Source organism: Balaenoptera acutorostrata, chromosome 13 (genome assembly GCF_949987535.1).
Source record: "Balaenoptera acutorostrata chromosome 13, mBalAcu1.1, whole genome shotgun sequence".
In the NCBI taxonomy this organism is placed as follows: Eukaryota; Metazoa; Chordata; class Mammalia; order Artiodactyla; family Balaenopteridae; genus Balaenoptera; species Balaenoptera acutorostrata.
In genome coordinates, this window is record NC_080076.1 from 63,598,046 (window position 1) to 63,616,728 (window position 18,683).

Genomic DNA, 18,683 nt, shown 5'->3' on the forward strand with positions numbered 1-18,683 from the left:
CAAGACTAAGAGAGGCAGCAGTTTTGCCTGCTACATAGAAACAGTCAGCAAAATGAGGAAATATGTTCCAAAAAAAGCAAGAGAAAACCTCAGAAAAAGACCTTAATGATATGGAGATAAGTAATCTACCTGATAAAGAACTGAAAGTAATGGTCATAAAGATGCTCTCTGACCTCAGGAGAAGAATGGATGAATACAGTGAGAGCTTCAACAAAGAGTTGAATATATAAAAAAAAGAACCAATCTGTGCTGAAGAATACAATAACTGAAATGAAAAATACATGAGAAGGAATCAAAAGCAGATTCCATGCCAGAGAAGAACAGATGAGCAATCTGGAAGACAGGGTAGTGGCAATCATCCAATCAGAAGAACAAAAAGGAAAAAAACATTTTTTTTAATGAGGATAGTTTAAGGGACATCTGGGACAACATCAAGTGTACTAACATTTACATTATAGGGGTCCCAGAAGGAGAGGAGAGAGAAAAAGGGGCAGAGAACTTATCTGAAGAAATAATGGCTGAAAACTTCCCAAACCTGGGAAAGGAAACAGACACCCAGGTCTAGAAAGTGCACAGTCCCAAACAAGATGAACCCAACAAGATCCACATTAAGACACATTATAATCAAAATGTCAAAATTAAAGATAAAGAGAGAATTTTAAAAGCAGCAAGAGAAAAACAACTGGTTACATATAAAGGAACCCCCATAATACTACTGGTGAATATTTCAGCAGAAACTTTGCAGACCAGAAGGGAGCAGCACGATACATTCAAAGTGTTGAAAATAAAAAACACAACCAAGATTACTCTATCCAGCAAGGTTATCACTCAGAAGTGAAGGAGACATAAAGGGTTTCTCAGATAAGCAAAAACGGAAGTTCATCACTAAACCAACCTTACAAGGTATGTTAAGGGGTGTTTTTCAACCTGAAAAGTAAAGGCCTTAACTAGAAATAAGAAAACATGTGAAAGAGAAAAGTCTCTCTGGTAAAGGCAAACATACAGTAAAGTTAGTGGATGAAACACTTCTAAAGCTATTATGAAGGTTAAAAGGCAAAAGTAGTAAAATCAACTGTAACTACAATAAGTATTTAAGGAATACACAAAATAAAAAGATGTAAAATATAACATAAAAAGCATAAAATGTGGAGAGGGGAGTAAAAATGTAGTGCTTTCAGAATGTATTCAAACCTAAGTGACTATCCACTTAAAATAGATTGTTTTATATAGATTGTTATACATGAGCCTCATGGAAACCAAAACCCAAAACCTTTAAATAGATAGACAAAAAATAAAGTGAAAGGAATCCAAACATAACACTAAAGAAAATCATAAAACCACAAGGGAAGAGAACAAGAGAAGAAAGGAACAGAGAAGGTTTACCAAAGGAAAAAAAATATATGAGAAAACAATGAACAAAATGGCAGAACATACCTATCAATAATTACTTTAAATGTGAATGGTCTAAATTCTCCACAAAAGATACAGAGTGGCTGAATGGATAAAAAAACAAGAGACTCACTTCAGATCTAAAGACATGCATTGGCGGAAAGTGAAGGAATAGAAAAAGATATTTCATGCAAATGGAAATTTTTTAAAAAGCTGGAGTTGCAATATTTAGATAAAATACACTTTAAAACAGAGACTGTAAAAAAGACGAAGAAGGGCATTACATAATGATAAAGGGATCAATACAAGAGGATATAACATTTGTAAACATGCACCCAACAAAGGATCATGTAAATTTATGAAGCAAATATTAACTGACATAAAGGAAGAAATGAACAGTAATACAGTAATAGTAGGGGACTTTAATATCCCATTTGCCTCAATGGATAGATCATCCAGACAGAAAATCAATGACACATTATGCCAGATGGAAAATAGATATATACAGAACATTCCATCCAAAACTGCAGAAAACATATTCTTTTCAAGTGCACATGGAACTTTCCCCAGGGTAGATCATGTGCTAGATCAAAAAACAAGTCTCAATAGATTTAAGAAGACTGAAATCATATCAAGCATCTTTTCCAACCACAAAGGTAAGAAACTGGAAGTCAATTATGAGAAGAAAACTGGAAAAAACACAAACGCATGGAGACTAAACAACATATTACTAAGCAATCACTGGTCAATGAAGAAATGAAGAGGAGATTTAAAAAAATACCTGAGACAAATGAAAATGGAAACAATTTTCCAAAATCTGTGGGACACAACAAAAGCCATTCTAAAAGGGAAGTTCATAGTGATGCAGGCCTACCCTGGGAAACAAGAAAAATCTCAATTAAACAAACTAACCTCACAGCTGAAGAAACTAAAAAGAGAAGAACAAACAAAACCCAAAGTTAGTAGAATGAAGAAAATAATAAAGATCAGAATGGAAATAAATGAAATAGAAACTAAAAAACAACAGAAACGATCAGTGAAACCAAGAGCTGGTTCTTTGACAAGAAAAAGACAAGTGCTAAGTCTTTAGCCAGTCTCACCAAGAAAAAAAGAGAGCAGGCCTAAATAAATAAAATCATAAATGAAAGAGGAGATGTTACCACAGAAATACAAAGGATCATAAGAGACTACTATGAACAATTATATGCCAACAAATTGGACAACTTAGAAGAAATGGATAAATTCTTAGAAACACATACCCTTCCAAAACTGAATCATGAAGAAACAGACAATCTAAAAAGACCAAATAACAGTAATGAAACTGAATCAGTAATTAAAAATCTTCCAACAAACAAAAGTCCAGGACCAAAGAGCTTCACAGAGGAAATCTATCAAACATTTGAAGAAGAGTTAATACCTATGTTTCTCAAACTATTCCAAAACATTGATGAGGAGTGAATGCTTCCAAACTCATTTTACAAAGCCAGCATTACCCTGATACTAAAACCAGACAAAGAGGCCACAAGAAAAAATTAGAGGCCAATATCTCCAATGAACATAGATGCAAAAAGTATTCAATAAAATATCAGCAAACCAAATCCAACAATACAGTATAAGGATTACACACCATGATCAAGTAAGTTTTATTCCAGAAATGCAAGGATGGTTCAACATCCACAGATCAATCAACAAAGAATAAAAATCATATGATCATCTCAATAGATGCAGAAAAAGCACTCAACACAACTCAACGTCTGTTTACAGTGAAAACTCTCAAAAAAGTGGGTATAGAGGGAACATACCTCAACATAACAAAAGCCACATATGACAAACCCACAGCTAACATCATACTCAACAGTGAAAAGCTGAAAGCTTTTCCTCTAAGATCAGGAACAGGATAAGGATGCCCACTCTCATCACTTTTTTTACACACAGTGTTGAAAGTCCTAGCCACAGCAATTAGGCAAGAAAAAAATAAAAGACATCCAAATTAAAAAGAAGTAAAACTGGCACTATTTGCCCATGGCATGATACTATATATAGAAAACCCTAAAGACTCCACCAAAAAACTATTACTACTAATAAAAAAATTAAGCAAAGTTTCAGTATACAAAATTAATATACAGAAATTGGTTGCATTTCTATACACTAATAACAAACTATCAGAAAGAGAAATTAAGAAAGCAACCCCATTTACAATTGTATCAAAAAGAATAAAATACTTAGGAATAAATTTAACCAAGGAGGTTAAAGACTTGTACTCTGAAAACTATAAGACACTGATGAAAGAAATTGAAGATGACACAAATAAATGGAAAGATATACTGTGCTCAAGGGTTGGAAGAATTAGTATTGTTAAAATGTCCATACTACCCAGAGCAATATACAGATTCAATGCAATCCCTACCAAGTAGCAATGGCATTTTTTACAGAACTAGAACAAAGAATCCTAAAATTTTTATGGAACCACAAAAGACCCCAAATAGCCAAAATAATCTTGAGAAAGAACAAAGCCAGAGGTATCATGCGCCCTGATTTCAAACTATATTACAAAGCTAGAGAAATCAAAACAGTACGGTATTGGCACAAAAACATACACACAGATCAATGGAACACAATAGAGAGCCCAGAAATAAACCCACCCATTTATGGTCAATTAATCTATGACAAGGGAGGCAAGAATATACAATGGAGAAAAGACAGTCTCTTCAGTAAGTGGTGTTGAGAAAACTGGACAGTTACATGCCAAAGAATGAAACTGGACTACTCTCACACAATACGCAAAAATAAATTCAAAATGAGTTAAAGACTCAACCCACCCCAGACCTGGCACAGTGCTCTAAGCAGAGATCAGGCTCCCTAAAAAAGTTCTGACTGGAGTTAGGAACAGACAGATGGATGGGAGGATAGGAAAGGAAAGTGGTGGATTCCAGGGTAGGTACAGCACTGCTCAACCTTTTGACATTTTAATCATAAAGACATGCATTTTCTTTGCATCTTAGTTCATCACAAGTAATTATTTGGGTCCTGAACCTTTCAGGACACTTTTAGGCAACAGGAAGGGTCTGTGCGCCCTTAGAACTGTGGCTTTTGTCATCACTCCCTGAATTCTTCATTTCTAGAGGGAGCACAGCAGTCAGAAGAGCTAAATTTAGCTGGTTCTCATAAAAGAAAACGGGTGGTTCAGGGTCAGTAATAATCTCTGTAACCAAAGACAAACAGAGACGGATGACCGTGTCTTTGTGCTTGAAAGCCAGGATCTAGAAAATGGAAAGCAGGTGACTCTGGACTAGATCTCAGGTGGTAACTGAGCAGATGCCTAATTAAAAGGTGACAATAAAGAGATTGATTTCTTCCATTCTTTGTTTCTTGCTCTTAAAAAAATAGTAACTTGAGCTTCAAAGTTGAAGCTTGACGTGCAGCCCAGCTGACCATTTTCTGTGCCAGATGCTACAGTAGACTAACGAACGTTAGGTATTAGAAAGGATGGTGCAGATTTGAGGTTCCGAAGGAATTTCCAAATAATATTATCGGGACCTAAATGTTACATCACTGAAATTTTAATGGATGGGCAATGATTTATACTGGAATATTCTTTATATCCTTCATGTTTGATTTGTCAGACTATTTAGAAGATGCCTCTTGAAGCAGACTAAGTTGAGACTAAAATTCCTATTTGAATAAAGATTTAATTTATCATAAATTTAGTTCAATAGTATATTAAACTATTATCTGTTTCAAAAAAATAAGGCCTGAAACCTCGTTAAATAGCTAGAAAGACCTAGAAGTATATAAACACACAGATGCTATCAGCTTGGTAAAATTACTGATGTAATTGGTGTTTTATTGCACAGATAACCTTTCTACACAATTTAATTTTCATAACATAATTCATTTTTTTAAAGGCTTAAGAATCAGAATCTTTTTCCCAGTTATGATTTGTCGATCTGCTTCTGAATTAAAATGAACGAATAAACAAGACCACAGATACGTCAGCTGGAAAAGAACCTTTTATGGCACTTGGGGAGTTGGTTCTTGACTGAGGTCTGCTCTCTGTAAAATTCAAGAACAGGGGCAAAGCCTCCCACCCATGCCCCCTGGGGGTTTTTAGGGGGAATCCTTGGATTTGTGATGCCCTTTAAAACAGCAAACTTGAGCCTCATTATCAAGTCCATGAAGATTAGGGAAAACTCCTGAGCCTTCTCCAGGAATTAGTTGCTACTTTGAAAGCATGCTAGATTTGAAAAGGAATTCTCCCAGGCACCAGAGGATTGATTAATCTGCCATTTCTCCACTGAGATAAATGAAAGAAGAAGGAACGCCAGCAAACACTATCCTTTCAAAGGATCCTTGGGACTTCCCTGGTGGCGCAGTGAAGAATCCGCCTGCTAATGCAGGGGACACGGGTTTGATCCCTGGTCTGGGAAGATCCCACATGCCGCAGAGCAACTAAGCCCGTGTGCCGCAACTACTGAGCCTGCACTCTAGAGCCCGCAAGCCACAACTACTGAGCCCGCGTGCCACAACTACTGAAACCCATGTGCCCTAGAGCCCTTGCTCTGCAACAAGAAGCCAATGCAATGAAAGCCGGCGCACCACAACAAAGAGTAGCCCCCGTTGGCCGCAACTAGAGAAAGCCCGTGCACAGCAACAAAGACCCAACGCAGCCAAAAAAAAAAAAAGCCAGGAATTAAAAAAAAAAAAATTCAAAGGATCCTCAAAAACCAAGCAATCTAGAACACAAACGCCAAGATTTACAAGTAGCAGGAAGTATGCTAGGGACTTCAAAATAAAACAAATTCTCTTGCTTATTTCTCCTGGCCATGTATTTCTATTCTTTTCAGACTCTAGCTAGATGGTTCCCCGGTAAGATGTTATTTCCTCCTGGATTCATCTCAGAAGATTCACTCTAGCCTGCTCCCCTGGGCCGTCTGGGGGCTGGAATGTACTAAGAGAATGGAACTTAATATCTAAATTAGACCCAAACAAATTTAACCGAGAGGGAAATCAACCTCATAATAATGATATTTAGTATTTTCAAAGCCCCAATAAATAATGTTTAGAGTATCTACCCCTCTTTTCCTTATTGTTAAATAATGTCATCAATAATATATAGGGCACAGATATTTAAACAACTTTCAAATGGGAGAGAGGTACCATAAGCCTGTCTTGGAGAACCGAGGGGAATCAGGAAGGAAACATGATTTTAGAATTAGTCAGTGATATCGTGTCTCTTCTTCACCAGATGTGTGATCTTGACCTTAACCTAAACATCCCTTATCTTCCGTAGGTCAGTGTAGGTTTTCCTAGTTTTATAGCAACAGAGAGTTTGAATTTGGAGACAGAAGTCCTTTTTATAGGAAGCTTTGTAATTCAGTCATGGTTGTCTGTTACTAAAGACACAGAAGGGATTCTTTTATCAAGTGGGATGGCCTCAAACACACCCTCCAACTTAGCTTTCTTTCATTCTACGAGACCCTGAATTTGAAATTTTTGAGATTGTTCTACTGCCTCTCAAACTGGAGAAGAGCAGAGGACGAGCAGGTGCCCTTTATTATTAAGTCCTCACAACAATCTCTGCTTTGCAGAAAAAGAGAATAAACAATTTTTCCAACATCACACAGCCACCTTAGGCCGCTTCTAAGTCCGACTTTAGAGTCCACTCAATTCCCTGTAAATATCCTTTACACTCCATCTATAATATGAGGATAACTGAAAATCAACCTCACTTTATAAATAATAATAATAAAAAACCCTAAGTCTGGAGAGCTTGAGTTAATGGATTTATTTTCACTGAACCTGGAAAATTTGGGGTAATTATTTAAGCCAGCTGATTTTCAAAACTGTAAATATTATAAAATAAATTTCAAATGTAAAAATGGAGATTAAAATTTTAAATTCTGTCATATAATTATAAAGCCAACCAGAAGAAAAAGCACCTTCATAGTTTTATCTATTTTCAGGACACCAAAAAGTGTTGTGTAGTTTACAAACTTGAATGCAAGAGATGGGTAGTTATTACCTTGCTATAATTAATTTTTATACCATGTACCTTTTTGAACATTTGTCTTAAAAATAGGAGGATATGGATATGCAATGTGATTGTATATCTTTTACCCATAAGGATTTTAGGTGATAACATCATTTCTAGTCTGCAGAAGTTAATTGAATCATATTCACTCTTTCTTCATTGTTGTATTTCTGATAAGTATACAAGGTAAAGTGCTGCTTATTTGTGAAGCATGTACATCATCTGCTGTAACTGAGAATTTTCTTCCTTTGATGGCTTCGTGGTTATCATTCGCAATATAAGTAATTTCAAGTAACTTCAGTTTTATAGATTTAATTTCTTGCCAAAGCTTATGAATGAAATATTTGTACTTGTGTCTTGTGTCAAATGTCCAAATGTACTCTTTTAAGGAACTTTTTTCACTGTAAATTTCATCTTTCAATTACCAAATCAATTACTTTTTAAGTCAATGTCACCTAGACTCACGTAACAAAGTGCAGTTATTAGAACAAACAGGTCAGGGACAGAGTGACAGCTGTCTCACGTGCTCCCATTCACCACGGAGTGAAATCTGACGTGTCCCCTGGTCCAGCTAAAAACATAGCTAAAAATTCACATACATTTTACTCATTCTTACACTTTTCCAAATGCATATATTTTTTCTCTGGAGGGCTTTAAAAATACCTCGATGGAAGCATGTGGAGTTAACACACTGACTCGGGACAGCAAGGTGCACAGACTGGAAGCTTCCTTCAAGGTGGAATTAATTTTTTTCTCCTACAACTACCAGGTGTTACTTCTCTAAGAGCATTGCAGTAACGAAGGTATCTTGACCATAGGCTATGATACAAATTTGAAAGGTTCCCCATCTGAGTTAATGGTAGATGACAGTGAAGAGACACAGGGTCGAGCCCAGGCCCTTAGGGGATGACGCCTCTCACAGGGCAGCCCTCATGGTCCCCGAACTTGGCTCCTCATGGCCCAGGCATGGGTGAGAATGTCCACACGTGAGTACCACACGAGGGGGTGCCAAGTAACCGCCCAGCATCGGAGGGCATGAAGCACAGTGCATATCTCACTGTTACACTGTCACAACCTACCAAGGTCAAGGTCCCAGAAATCAAAGAAGGAAGAGGCACAAAGTCAGATTTACCGATTCTTCATTCTCAAACTCCAGATTATACTGCGCTGCTTCTTCAGTCACTGGTTTCTGAACGATGTTCCTACAGACCAGCCAGATGGTCAGACTGGCTATGAACATGCCGACGTCAGGCACAAACACTCGGATCCCGTTGCCAGCATCAGCTCCCTTTAAGCTATGGAGGGGAAAAAAGGCGGGGGGAGGAAATTTAGTTGTTTTTATGTTGCTATGGTTAAACCATCTTAAAGTATGTTTGAATCTTCTTAATGATTTAAAATAAAGAATGCTCAGTTTCTGCCCAGAAGGTACCAGAAAGCTTTTCAAAACCCCAGTCTTATGTAATCTACTAAGATTCAGGAAGCTTCCAGGGAGTTTTAGAAATAGTATAAAGAACCCTAAACCAATTCTCACTCCTAAAACGTGCTAATGAACTAACTTGTTATTAAATAAACCACGTGTCCAGTACAGAGACAGGTGTTTGCAATCCAGCTGGAGCAGTTAAATACTAGATGTACACAAGCAGCTACGAGATATTGGGCCTTGGAAGTAAATCAAAGTTAGAAGGAAAAACAGAGAAGATGTTAAAGCAATCCTTGAACAGGAGCTCTTCATGATTTTGAACACTGAGTTGATTTTGTTTTCCATCCTGTTCCAAGAAAGATCGTTAGCAGAGAACTCAGAAGATTCGGTTCCAGTGTCAGTAGGACCTGACAGCTGCCTTTCACTGGAGGCCTTCCCCACGTCCTGTGTCCTTCCTCTGCCCCAAAGAGATAACACTGTTTGTCTTCTTTATCTCACTGGACTCAGATAGGAAATTATGCTTGTAAAGATACATAGTTTTCCATATACACGTCATGTGATGAAATACATACTGTAGTCATTTACATTGGATATGTGATATATTGGTAAAAACATAATAAATAGCAAGACCCCAACACCTAGAAATAACCGTGTTAACATTTTAGTAAACTAAAAAATCATATGATATCGCTTATGTGTGGACTCTAAAAACATGATACAAATAAACTTATTTACAAAACAGAAATAGACTCACAGACATTGAAAACAAACTTGTGGTTACCAAAGGGGAAAGGTGGGGAAGGGATAGATTAGGAATTTGGGATTAACATTCACACACTACTGTACATAAAATAGATAAGCAACAAGGACCTATTTTATAGCACAGGGAACTGTACTCAATATTTTGTAATAACCTATAATGGAAAAGAATCTAAAAAAGAATATATATGTATACATATATATATGTATATATAACTGAATCACTTTGCTGTATACCTGAAACTAACACAACATTGTAAATCGACTATATTTCAATAAAATTTTTAAAAATTAGTAATAATATCTACCACTTACTGAGCAATTGCTTTGTGCTAAGAGCTTCGTACATATTATTTAGTCCAACCAATCACCATAAAGAGTTAGGCATTATTACTTATCCTCCTTTTACATATGAAAAAACTAAGGCTCCAAAAGGTAAACTTACTTCCCTAAAGTCACACAGATAGTCAGAGAGAGAACAGAATTATCCTCAAGCTCCCTGTAAGTGCAAAGTTTATGCTGTCAACCACTGCATCCTCCTGTACGTATCCCCACAGCCTTCCCTTCCAGTCTTCCTTCCGTGCATGGACATGCGCTCTTAGAGTTAACAAAACTCGGCTCATACTTTACCTGTGGTTTTTGACAATGATTTGCTCATTTAATACATCACTCACATTTTCACAACTCACTGAAGATTTTTAAGCCTCACCACACTCACAGTCAGACAGGATTTACTTAACTAGTCCACTACTGTTGTACATTTAGAATATTTCCATCTATTTGTTACTATAATATAAATAAAAGTTAAATCTTCATTAAGTAAAGAGTCTTCTTATCCAAGATCTTTTAGGAGGAATTCCTTAGACCAGTCTAACTGGCTTTTTATAAAAATGGTCTGGAAGAGGGCATCCCCTGTAGAAGCTTTGATTTTCCACACAACTCTAAACTCTTCTGAACAGAGAAACATGAAAGTGATGAGACATCCCTTTACTTCCATAAATAAAACACACGTGGTTGTGTGAAAGGTTTCTAAAAATGGCAAATTCCTTTCATATGGGTTAAGAGTAAGTCAATTATGAAAATTTCATCCAAACTTTATAATTACTTATGAAACTTATAATCCAGAATCGTAATAATGAAATCTGATGATTGATTTCATCATAATAAAAATGTAGAGGTTTGCTGTCTACTTTTAAAGTACATCTAACGTGATCAGACAGAGCAAAGGAGAATTAATATCATCAGAATGAGAACTCAGAGAGAGGCCAGAAAACAAAGGCCAGGCTGGGGTGGGGTAGGGGTGTTTCCTGTGAGGGGCTGTCAGGGGAGCTGGTGGGTCCTTCCCGGGTGGATTTGGAGGGATAAATTATTGTAGCTCTTTTGTGGAAAATGAATTCACCATGGCATTTTATGAAAAGCACCAACCAAGCAGACTGGAGGGGAAAGAGCTCCTACAGAAAGCCAGCAGCGCCGGGCTCCTTCCATCTGTGCTCTGCAGGCGCCTCCCAATTTGCAAACAGTGGCTTTGAGGCTACAGCCCCAGCTTTGTGCTTCTTGGTCCCCAAAGAGACACTCGATAGCCCACATACACTAAGGGAGTAAATGAACGCAGCTTGCAAAAGCAATCCTCCAACTGCTATAACAGAATTCAGCTCCTGGATCCAGGACTGGGCTACAATCCGACTCAGAATGGAATCATTCAGCCACAGAGGTGCCAACCTATTAACTGCGGCTCTCGGGTCCTGAGCTAACAAAGCAGCACATTCATGGCACTGCCTAGCGGACACAATGAGCCTTCAGAAGACGATAACACGGGCCGTGGACAATGCCCAGGTCAAAGTCCAACCGATAAGTCCTGTGGGGACCATCTTATCACTGAAGTCTCCTTCTTCACTGTCTAGACCAGTGTCTACTGAGTTACATTAATCAGAGCGCGAGTCCTCAGAAATGCCGCAAATTAAGGCAAAACAAGACAAAACGAAAGGAGAAAAAAAACAGTTGCTGGTCAAATAAGTGTTAGAAAATCACAACGAATATTATTATAGTAAAGAACTTGAGAAGTTCTGTAGTAAACAATAACTTTGAGTTTACTTAAGCCTCCGTTTCCCAAATTTATTTGACCACAAACCATTTCTTAGTTTTATCTAACACCTATTACATTCTGCCGAGCTAGTGCTCACGGCGCAAGCTTTAGAAAATGCTGACTCAGTGTCTCCTCACTGGTCTATAGTTTTGATCACAATGAATAGACAGTTTGGAAATTATACTAACGTGTAGCTAATCTTTATACATTTGGTTTTTTTTTTGTTTGTTTGTTTTTTATACATTTGGTTTTGAATAAGCTCCTAATAATTGCAGTCAGTGACACCTCATTCCTCTCCCTCAGCTCTCCCCCCATCTATCCACCCACTCACTCAGGAAGTCACTGCAGCCATGGAGCTGGAAGAAACCAGAAACGATCTAGTCCATTTCCTCATCTTGCAAAGAAGAAACCAACCCAGGGAAGGTTGAAGCCTGGGCCAAATGCACAGCTGGCGGCAGAGCCCTTGTTGGGAGCTGCCACTCACTGCACTTGCCCCCGCTTCTACCTGCTGCCGCAGCTTCCCCCCACTCACCGCTCCCACTGCAAGGCCCGATGGCCCGTTCCAACCCCATCCCATGCCACCTCTGTGCTGCGCTGGTCAAATCTGCTCCCAGATCCACTCTCCCTGCTTTCCTTCCCTCTCCTGTCTACTTCTCCACCTCCCTCTGGACACCCCCGAAGGCTCACCTTGCTGGGAGATCCCCCTAGGGAGTGAAGGGCTGGGCTGTGCCCATCAGGCTCCTCTTCTCTGCCTCCCGCTTAAATGTTGATGAGTTGGCAAGGTCTGGTCCTCACTTACTTTTTCTAACTCCACATGGCAGACCTGAATGACACACCCACTGCTGAGCCTCCACTCAGCATCTGCACGACGACTTACAAATCTGCACACCCAGTCCAAGCATGTCCCCAAGACCCATTTTCCTACTAGACATCTCCATTCAGTATTCGACAGCTTTTTACAACTAAATGCTATCTTTATTACAAAATCTGCTCTTCCTCCCTTATTCCTCACCTTGAAAGATGGTGCTGCCCCCAGTGTAGCAACCAGGACAGAACCTGGGCCCTGCCATCTGTCATAGGAAACCTGGAGATTCTGTCTCCATGCCTTTGTTTCTCCTCCCCACCCTCCTCTTTTTTGGCTTCTGGATTATTGAACAGCACCCTTGTCACTTTGCCTCAGGGCGTCCCCTCTGCTAAGCAGGCCTCCACATTAGCACCCGAGCTTAACTTTTAGAAGCACACGTTGGGCATGCCCACCGCCCTGCTGACGAGAAAGGTCCATAGTCCCAAGCACACCCGCGAGGCCCTCGGTATTGCAGGCCCGTCTGCCTTGTCTCTTGCTATGACTTCCTTGGACCTCAACTTCCACCCATGCTGACCGCATACACCAGGACAGGCAGGTGTTTGTTCCTCCGAGTCAGTGTGCGATCTTCTCCCTTGGACCACAACGCCCTTCTCACACACGCTTCCAGGGTGTCCTCATCAGTCAAGACTCACCTCCCACACCTCCACCTCGAAGCCTGTCCGCCACCTGCCACCTTTAGATGCCTAAATGCCTAGGTACACTTAATACTTTATGTCGCTAACTTGTTTGTGAATCTCTGTATCCAGGAGGACTATATATATCTATGTGTGTGTGTGTATGTTTACATATTACGTTTGTGTGGGGGGGGTGGTACGGTGCGTGCTCTGAGTACAGGCTGGCAGAATTAATGTGACCTCCAAATATTTACTCTTTCCTTCCTATGACAATAGTTTGTGCAAAGTACTGTTGAAGAATTAGATCTGCTGTCTGCCACGAAGAGCCCCGTACTTTAGCTCGGGGAAGGTAAAGTACAAAGGGCAGGGCACGTCACTGTGGTCTGGGGAACAGCTGAAGATCGAGGAGTTGATGAGCAACATCTCAATTATTTGGACACAATTTAATTTTCAAAATTGGAAATTATAAGCCATTCAGAATACATATGCAGTTTTATTAAATGCATATATTGGAGAAAACATTTCAAGAAAAAGAAATATGTGTTATAGCTAATGAACAATGAGTGGCTCGATTTGGTGGGATTTTTTATTTATTCATTCCAAAGATATTTATTGAGCCTCTAGCACGTGCCAGGCACTGTCCCTGGGCACTGAGTGTTGGTTATGAAAGTGTCTTAAACACAGAGATAAATCAGGAAGAGGGGTTATGGCCAGGTCCTCCCTACTGGACTCGGATTTCTGGCAAAGCATCCACACAACCAGAACGGCTGAATTGTTCAGAGCAAATGAGGCCCTACCGTCATCACGGAACTGAGACTGCAGAGGAAATCGTGAGATGGTCTTGAGAAGTGGTGCCCAGAGGCGGTGTTTCCATGAGCGTGAGGTGTGGTGTGGAGGTGGCAGGTCACCCTGGAAGCCACACGGGGTTTGTGCCTGAGAGAGAAGTCTTGACTGACAGGGTGGAGGTGAGAGTTTTCTTCTCATGTATGTTCTAAAGTCAACAGTGTAAATTAGATGGTCCAGGGACCACGCACAGCACAGAGTAAATATTTGTGGAAGCCTCCATAAACGGATCGTCGGTGTGCATTACAGAGCATTTAACAACAAATTAAATTTTATTTCAAATAAATTCTGCATTTGAAACCAGGCTGACCAGGTTATGGATAGAAGCCCTATGCTAATAAATTAAAGAGATCAATGAATACATTTCCCCATAAAATGTTACCCTACATAGCTTGACTTTCCAGGCTCAGCTCAATTACATTTTCCATATAGAAAAGCACATGCTAAACTACTTAAAACATCATGTTCTCTACAACAGGCAGTCATTTCCTTTCCAATCTGGTTACAGTCACATTGATCCTATTTGTTCAGAGTGATTATCCCTCTTGAAAGGGGGTCAAGGAAGCTGGAAATTGGGAAAAACCTACATATCCATCAAGAGGAGAGAGAATATAGTTATAAAATACTATGAAACAATAAATCAGTGCAAATGTACGTGTGACCATCAACATCTATAAATATGGATGCATCTCACAAACATAATATTAAGCAAAAAAAAAAAGAACTAGCAAACGTACAGAATATAGACCAGTTAGAGATTCACCCACAAAGAGCTCCATGAAAGTCAGGACACAGGGACTCAATCACCTGTGTTGGTAGTGCCCAGGTTCTTAAGATCCTTGAAAGCTGGTTGGTACATACAAAAGTATATCTTTAATATTTCATATTATTTTTAAAAGTCAGAAGAGACATACTGCCCAGAATTCCTCGTGTAGAACACATCTTGAAAACACAAAGTCAATTATCTGCCTGGGAAAGATAATGACCAACTGATGCAGTCATGGCCATGATTATATTTGGTCGGATTGACTCATTAATCAAATTCAATTACCATCCTCCTATCCAAGTCCAGGGATGCAGTGAGGCAGGTGTGGATATTCATGGGAAAACCATTTTGCTTTTGTAAGTTTCAGTTTCTCACCAACAAAATGACTTCTTGGGGTCGTCCCAACTGTCAAGTTTCATTTTGACTCAGAAAATTCAAAATAAGGAGGTAGGGAAATGAAGACGGGACAAAGAAAGAAGAGCGCATTGGAGTTTCAGGTATGGCCGAGAAGCAGACTCAGGAACAAACACAACCACCGTCACCTTCAGCAGCTAGAAAAGAACCACCTCATTTATGCCATTCCTTTTGGGGAGCGAGTCCTTTGGTTCAGAGTTGGTAGGAAGGTCAATGTCAATTGAATTCCAGTAAAATAATTAAAATGTCAAATAAGCATTATTTAGATGAATATGAACTACTGAGATGGTTACACCTGGTTTTCTGGTGGCCTCTGGAACCCAGGCACAGATGCTCGACCACAGCTCTACAGCAGCGGAGCTGCACAGAGACAGGGCAGCCCCAGGGCCTCTGCCCGAGCTCCCATCAGGGTCCCACTTCAACTCCTAGACGGACTGGTTCAGCTCTTCTTTCCTCCAGGACCTTCACTTCCCCAGTAGCGCCCACAACTGTGCACAGTCTAGCTCCTGAAATACATTCTTTGCCTCACACCCGCTCCCCACAAACCCTGACTGACCCACCCCCATGGTGATCCTCTAATTAGCTTGCACAGACCTTGCGGATGATAGCGACATGGGAAGCGAGTAAAATGTAACCTGTGTAAACTGCAGCCCTCACTCTGGAGCTGGGTGATTTACTCCAGGGAATTGGAAGACACACGGTCTCGGGGTCTCCTCTGCTGGATCTGAAGCGTGAGGGTTATGAATCTAATCTGCACCCATGTTTCTGCTGCAAAGCAGCTCTCACATGTCACCGTGATGTCTGCAAAGGCCATGCGATGTAAGCATTTGCCATCACTGCGGGATCCACTCACGGTGAGGCTGGAATCAACTTCCAGTCTCCCCCACCCACCCCAGCCCCGCCTGCTGCCACCGTGCTGAGCGTCACCCTGCAGCTCAGGGTTCTCCCAGCTTCAGGTCATGACTAACTAGTTTATTATCAAATAAAGGCAGTGGCACCAACCAGCATTTTCTTTTTCATGAAACACAGTAGAATAAAACAGGAGTACATTGCATGCAGTAAGAGCAGCTATTGTTTTTTTGAAACTGTATGTATTTGTGTTGTATTGGATCATGACATCAAGTGTACTGGTGTAGTCACAGTAAAAAAAAAAAAAAGCTTCAAAATTACTCTCCAGCACAGCTCTGTTCTATCAAACAGGTAGGGCAGTTGTGTCGAGGACAGATGAAGATAACATAAATCCTTTCTCCAAATCTCTCGGAGCCAAGTGTGTTGCAAAATTCATACTTTTCCAGATGTCAGGAAGGCGCCTCTTACAAGATGATGTAATGGTGGTAGCAGGCACGAGGGCAGTGCCCCCCTCCCGCCCCGTCCCGCCCCAAGCACACACACCTGTGACCCTTCACACTCAATGCAATGGTCTCGCCTTGGCTCCCAGGTCAGTTCAGGTCAGGTTTTGCCAACAAGAAATTAGGCTAAAACATCAAGTTTTCAGAGCATTTTCGATTTTGAGATTGCAGATGAGGGATAAGGTTCTTTACTCAAGCACTTCATAACAAACTAGAAATACTAAGCTGTAAAACAAATCAAAATTGTTCCAGGAATAAAATATTAATCAAAGGAGTGAAAAAAATCTCTGAATTTTTACCTGTCAAAAGATGCACCCTATGTTCAGTAAATCCAAGAAATGAAAATATAAATTTGTAAGGCGTGAATTATAGCGTGTTGGCCCACACTGTAAATAGAATTGCCAAAGCATCTCTCTAAATATAGTTTCCCGTGCAGTTAAAATGTGATTTAGTTTTCAAAGTTTTTTCAGAAAGCATTTCAAGTAATTTAGGATTCACTGACTGAAGGCAGACTGAAAGCAGAGGACATAACCAAGAGACATATCAAAATACATGTCCACACAAAGACCTGTAGGCAAAGGTTTAGAGCAGCTTCATTCATAATCACCAATAGCTGAAAACAACCCAAACATCTACCAACTGGTCCCTGGATAATCGTGGTGATGCATACAATGTAATACGATTAACAATGAAAGTAAGGATACTTTCAACTCAATGGATGAACCTAAAAAGCATTATGTTAAGTGAAAGGAGCCAGATACAAAAGGCCACAGACTGTGTGAATCCATGAGTCCAAAGGTAGGCGACTGATGACAAAGGGGCAGAAGGAGGCTTTCTAGGATGATGAAAATATTATAAATCTTGAAATGGTGGTGATCACATGACTGTACATGTGTGTCAAACTCAAAGAACGACACACCTAAAAAGGGGAGAATTTCACTGGCTGTAAATTACACCTTAGTAAATCCGATGGGGGAGGCACTGGAGTAACAGCTGTATGAAGTGTCAAGGGCAATAGAGGGGAAACCCCAAATCTGAGACAATGTAAATGGAGAAAGAGCAGCAAGCAAACCTAACAAGCACTTGATACAAATGTCATGTTTTAAACCAGCTGCATCTGTAAATATGTAACTGTTGAAAATGTACTGAATGGCAGAGATTGTCCTGGGACATATCAACATCCGAAAAGGAAGGTGGTCCCAAAGGTCCTTGAACATCTCACTACAGTATTTCCATGAAGCTGCCTCCCCCAGGGGATTTCCCTACGAGAAAAATTTACAGCAGGGATAAAATTAACAATGTGGGATGCAGAGGAAACAGTTTCTTTTGCAAATCCCTTTGCTTGAAATTCTAGGAAATTACGTTTTAACAGTTCAAGACCTATTACAACATCACTGATTTATGGGTTTAGAGCTAGGTTATTGGGAGACTTTCCTCTAAACATAGATTCGTTATTTTTATAAATAAACAAACAAAATAAACACTCCTAGAGTGAGCCGTGGCCACTGAGGTTTGTATGCCTACAAATCTGAGCAGTGCGTGTTTCTGCCCTGTTCTCGGGACGGGAGCCTCCTGCTCTGGACGGGCTGGATTTCTCAAGGATGCTCACGAAGTTCGTGCTCACCATCTTCCGTGTCCCTGTCACGACCCCTCACAAACTCTCCCCACTCCCTGTGCAAATACTGACCTCCTCTGATTCACCACCACAAAGCCAACCGCCCACACTGCGTCCCTACACTCTGGTTCCCTGATAATGATGGACACAAAGGCTGTCCCTGTTGACCATGAGCTTTTGATTGTCTACTGAGAGTGGGTCAGCAATTCAGGATGGGGCCGTTTCTTACACTTCCTTTCCACCCTCTTCATGTCCCCCTCAATGCTAGGTACCAGGTCTTCATGTAATAAATACCTCTTTATTGACTTGTACAAGAAATCATCATTTTTTATAGTGGATAAATTTGGTGGGACTGAATGTTCCATAAGGGCTCATGTTTAGGCTGGAATGACGCTGTCATCCTCCCAGGCAGTTGAATGAACGAGCCTTTCAATGAAATGCCTACTACGTGCCGGGCCCTGGAGCTTCCTCCTGGTACACGGGTGTTTTAACGTCCTGGGTCTGTGGATTCCACAATCCCGGCCCCTCCTTATGG

The 18,683-nt window shown here is 40.2% G+C and overlaps 1 protein-coding gene across 1 annotated transcript in view; it reads right to left on the reverse strand.

Moving 5' to 3' along the window:
- The window catches only part of PIEZO2 (piezo type mechanosensitive ion channel component 2), a 339,105-nt gene that overhangs the window by 142,400 nt on the left and 178,022 nt on the right, over positions 1-18,683 (reverse strand). The window contains exon 5 of the mRNA XM_057526094.1: positions 8,553-8,715. Coding sequence (XP_057382077.1) covers positions 8,553-8,715 — 163 coding nt within the window. The remainder of the gene's footprint in view (positions 1-8,552; positions 8,716-18,683) is intronic.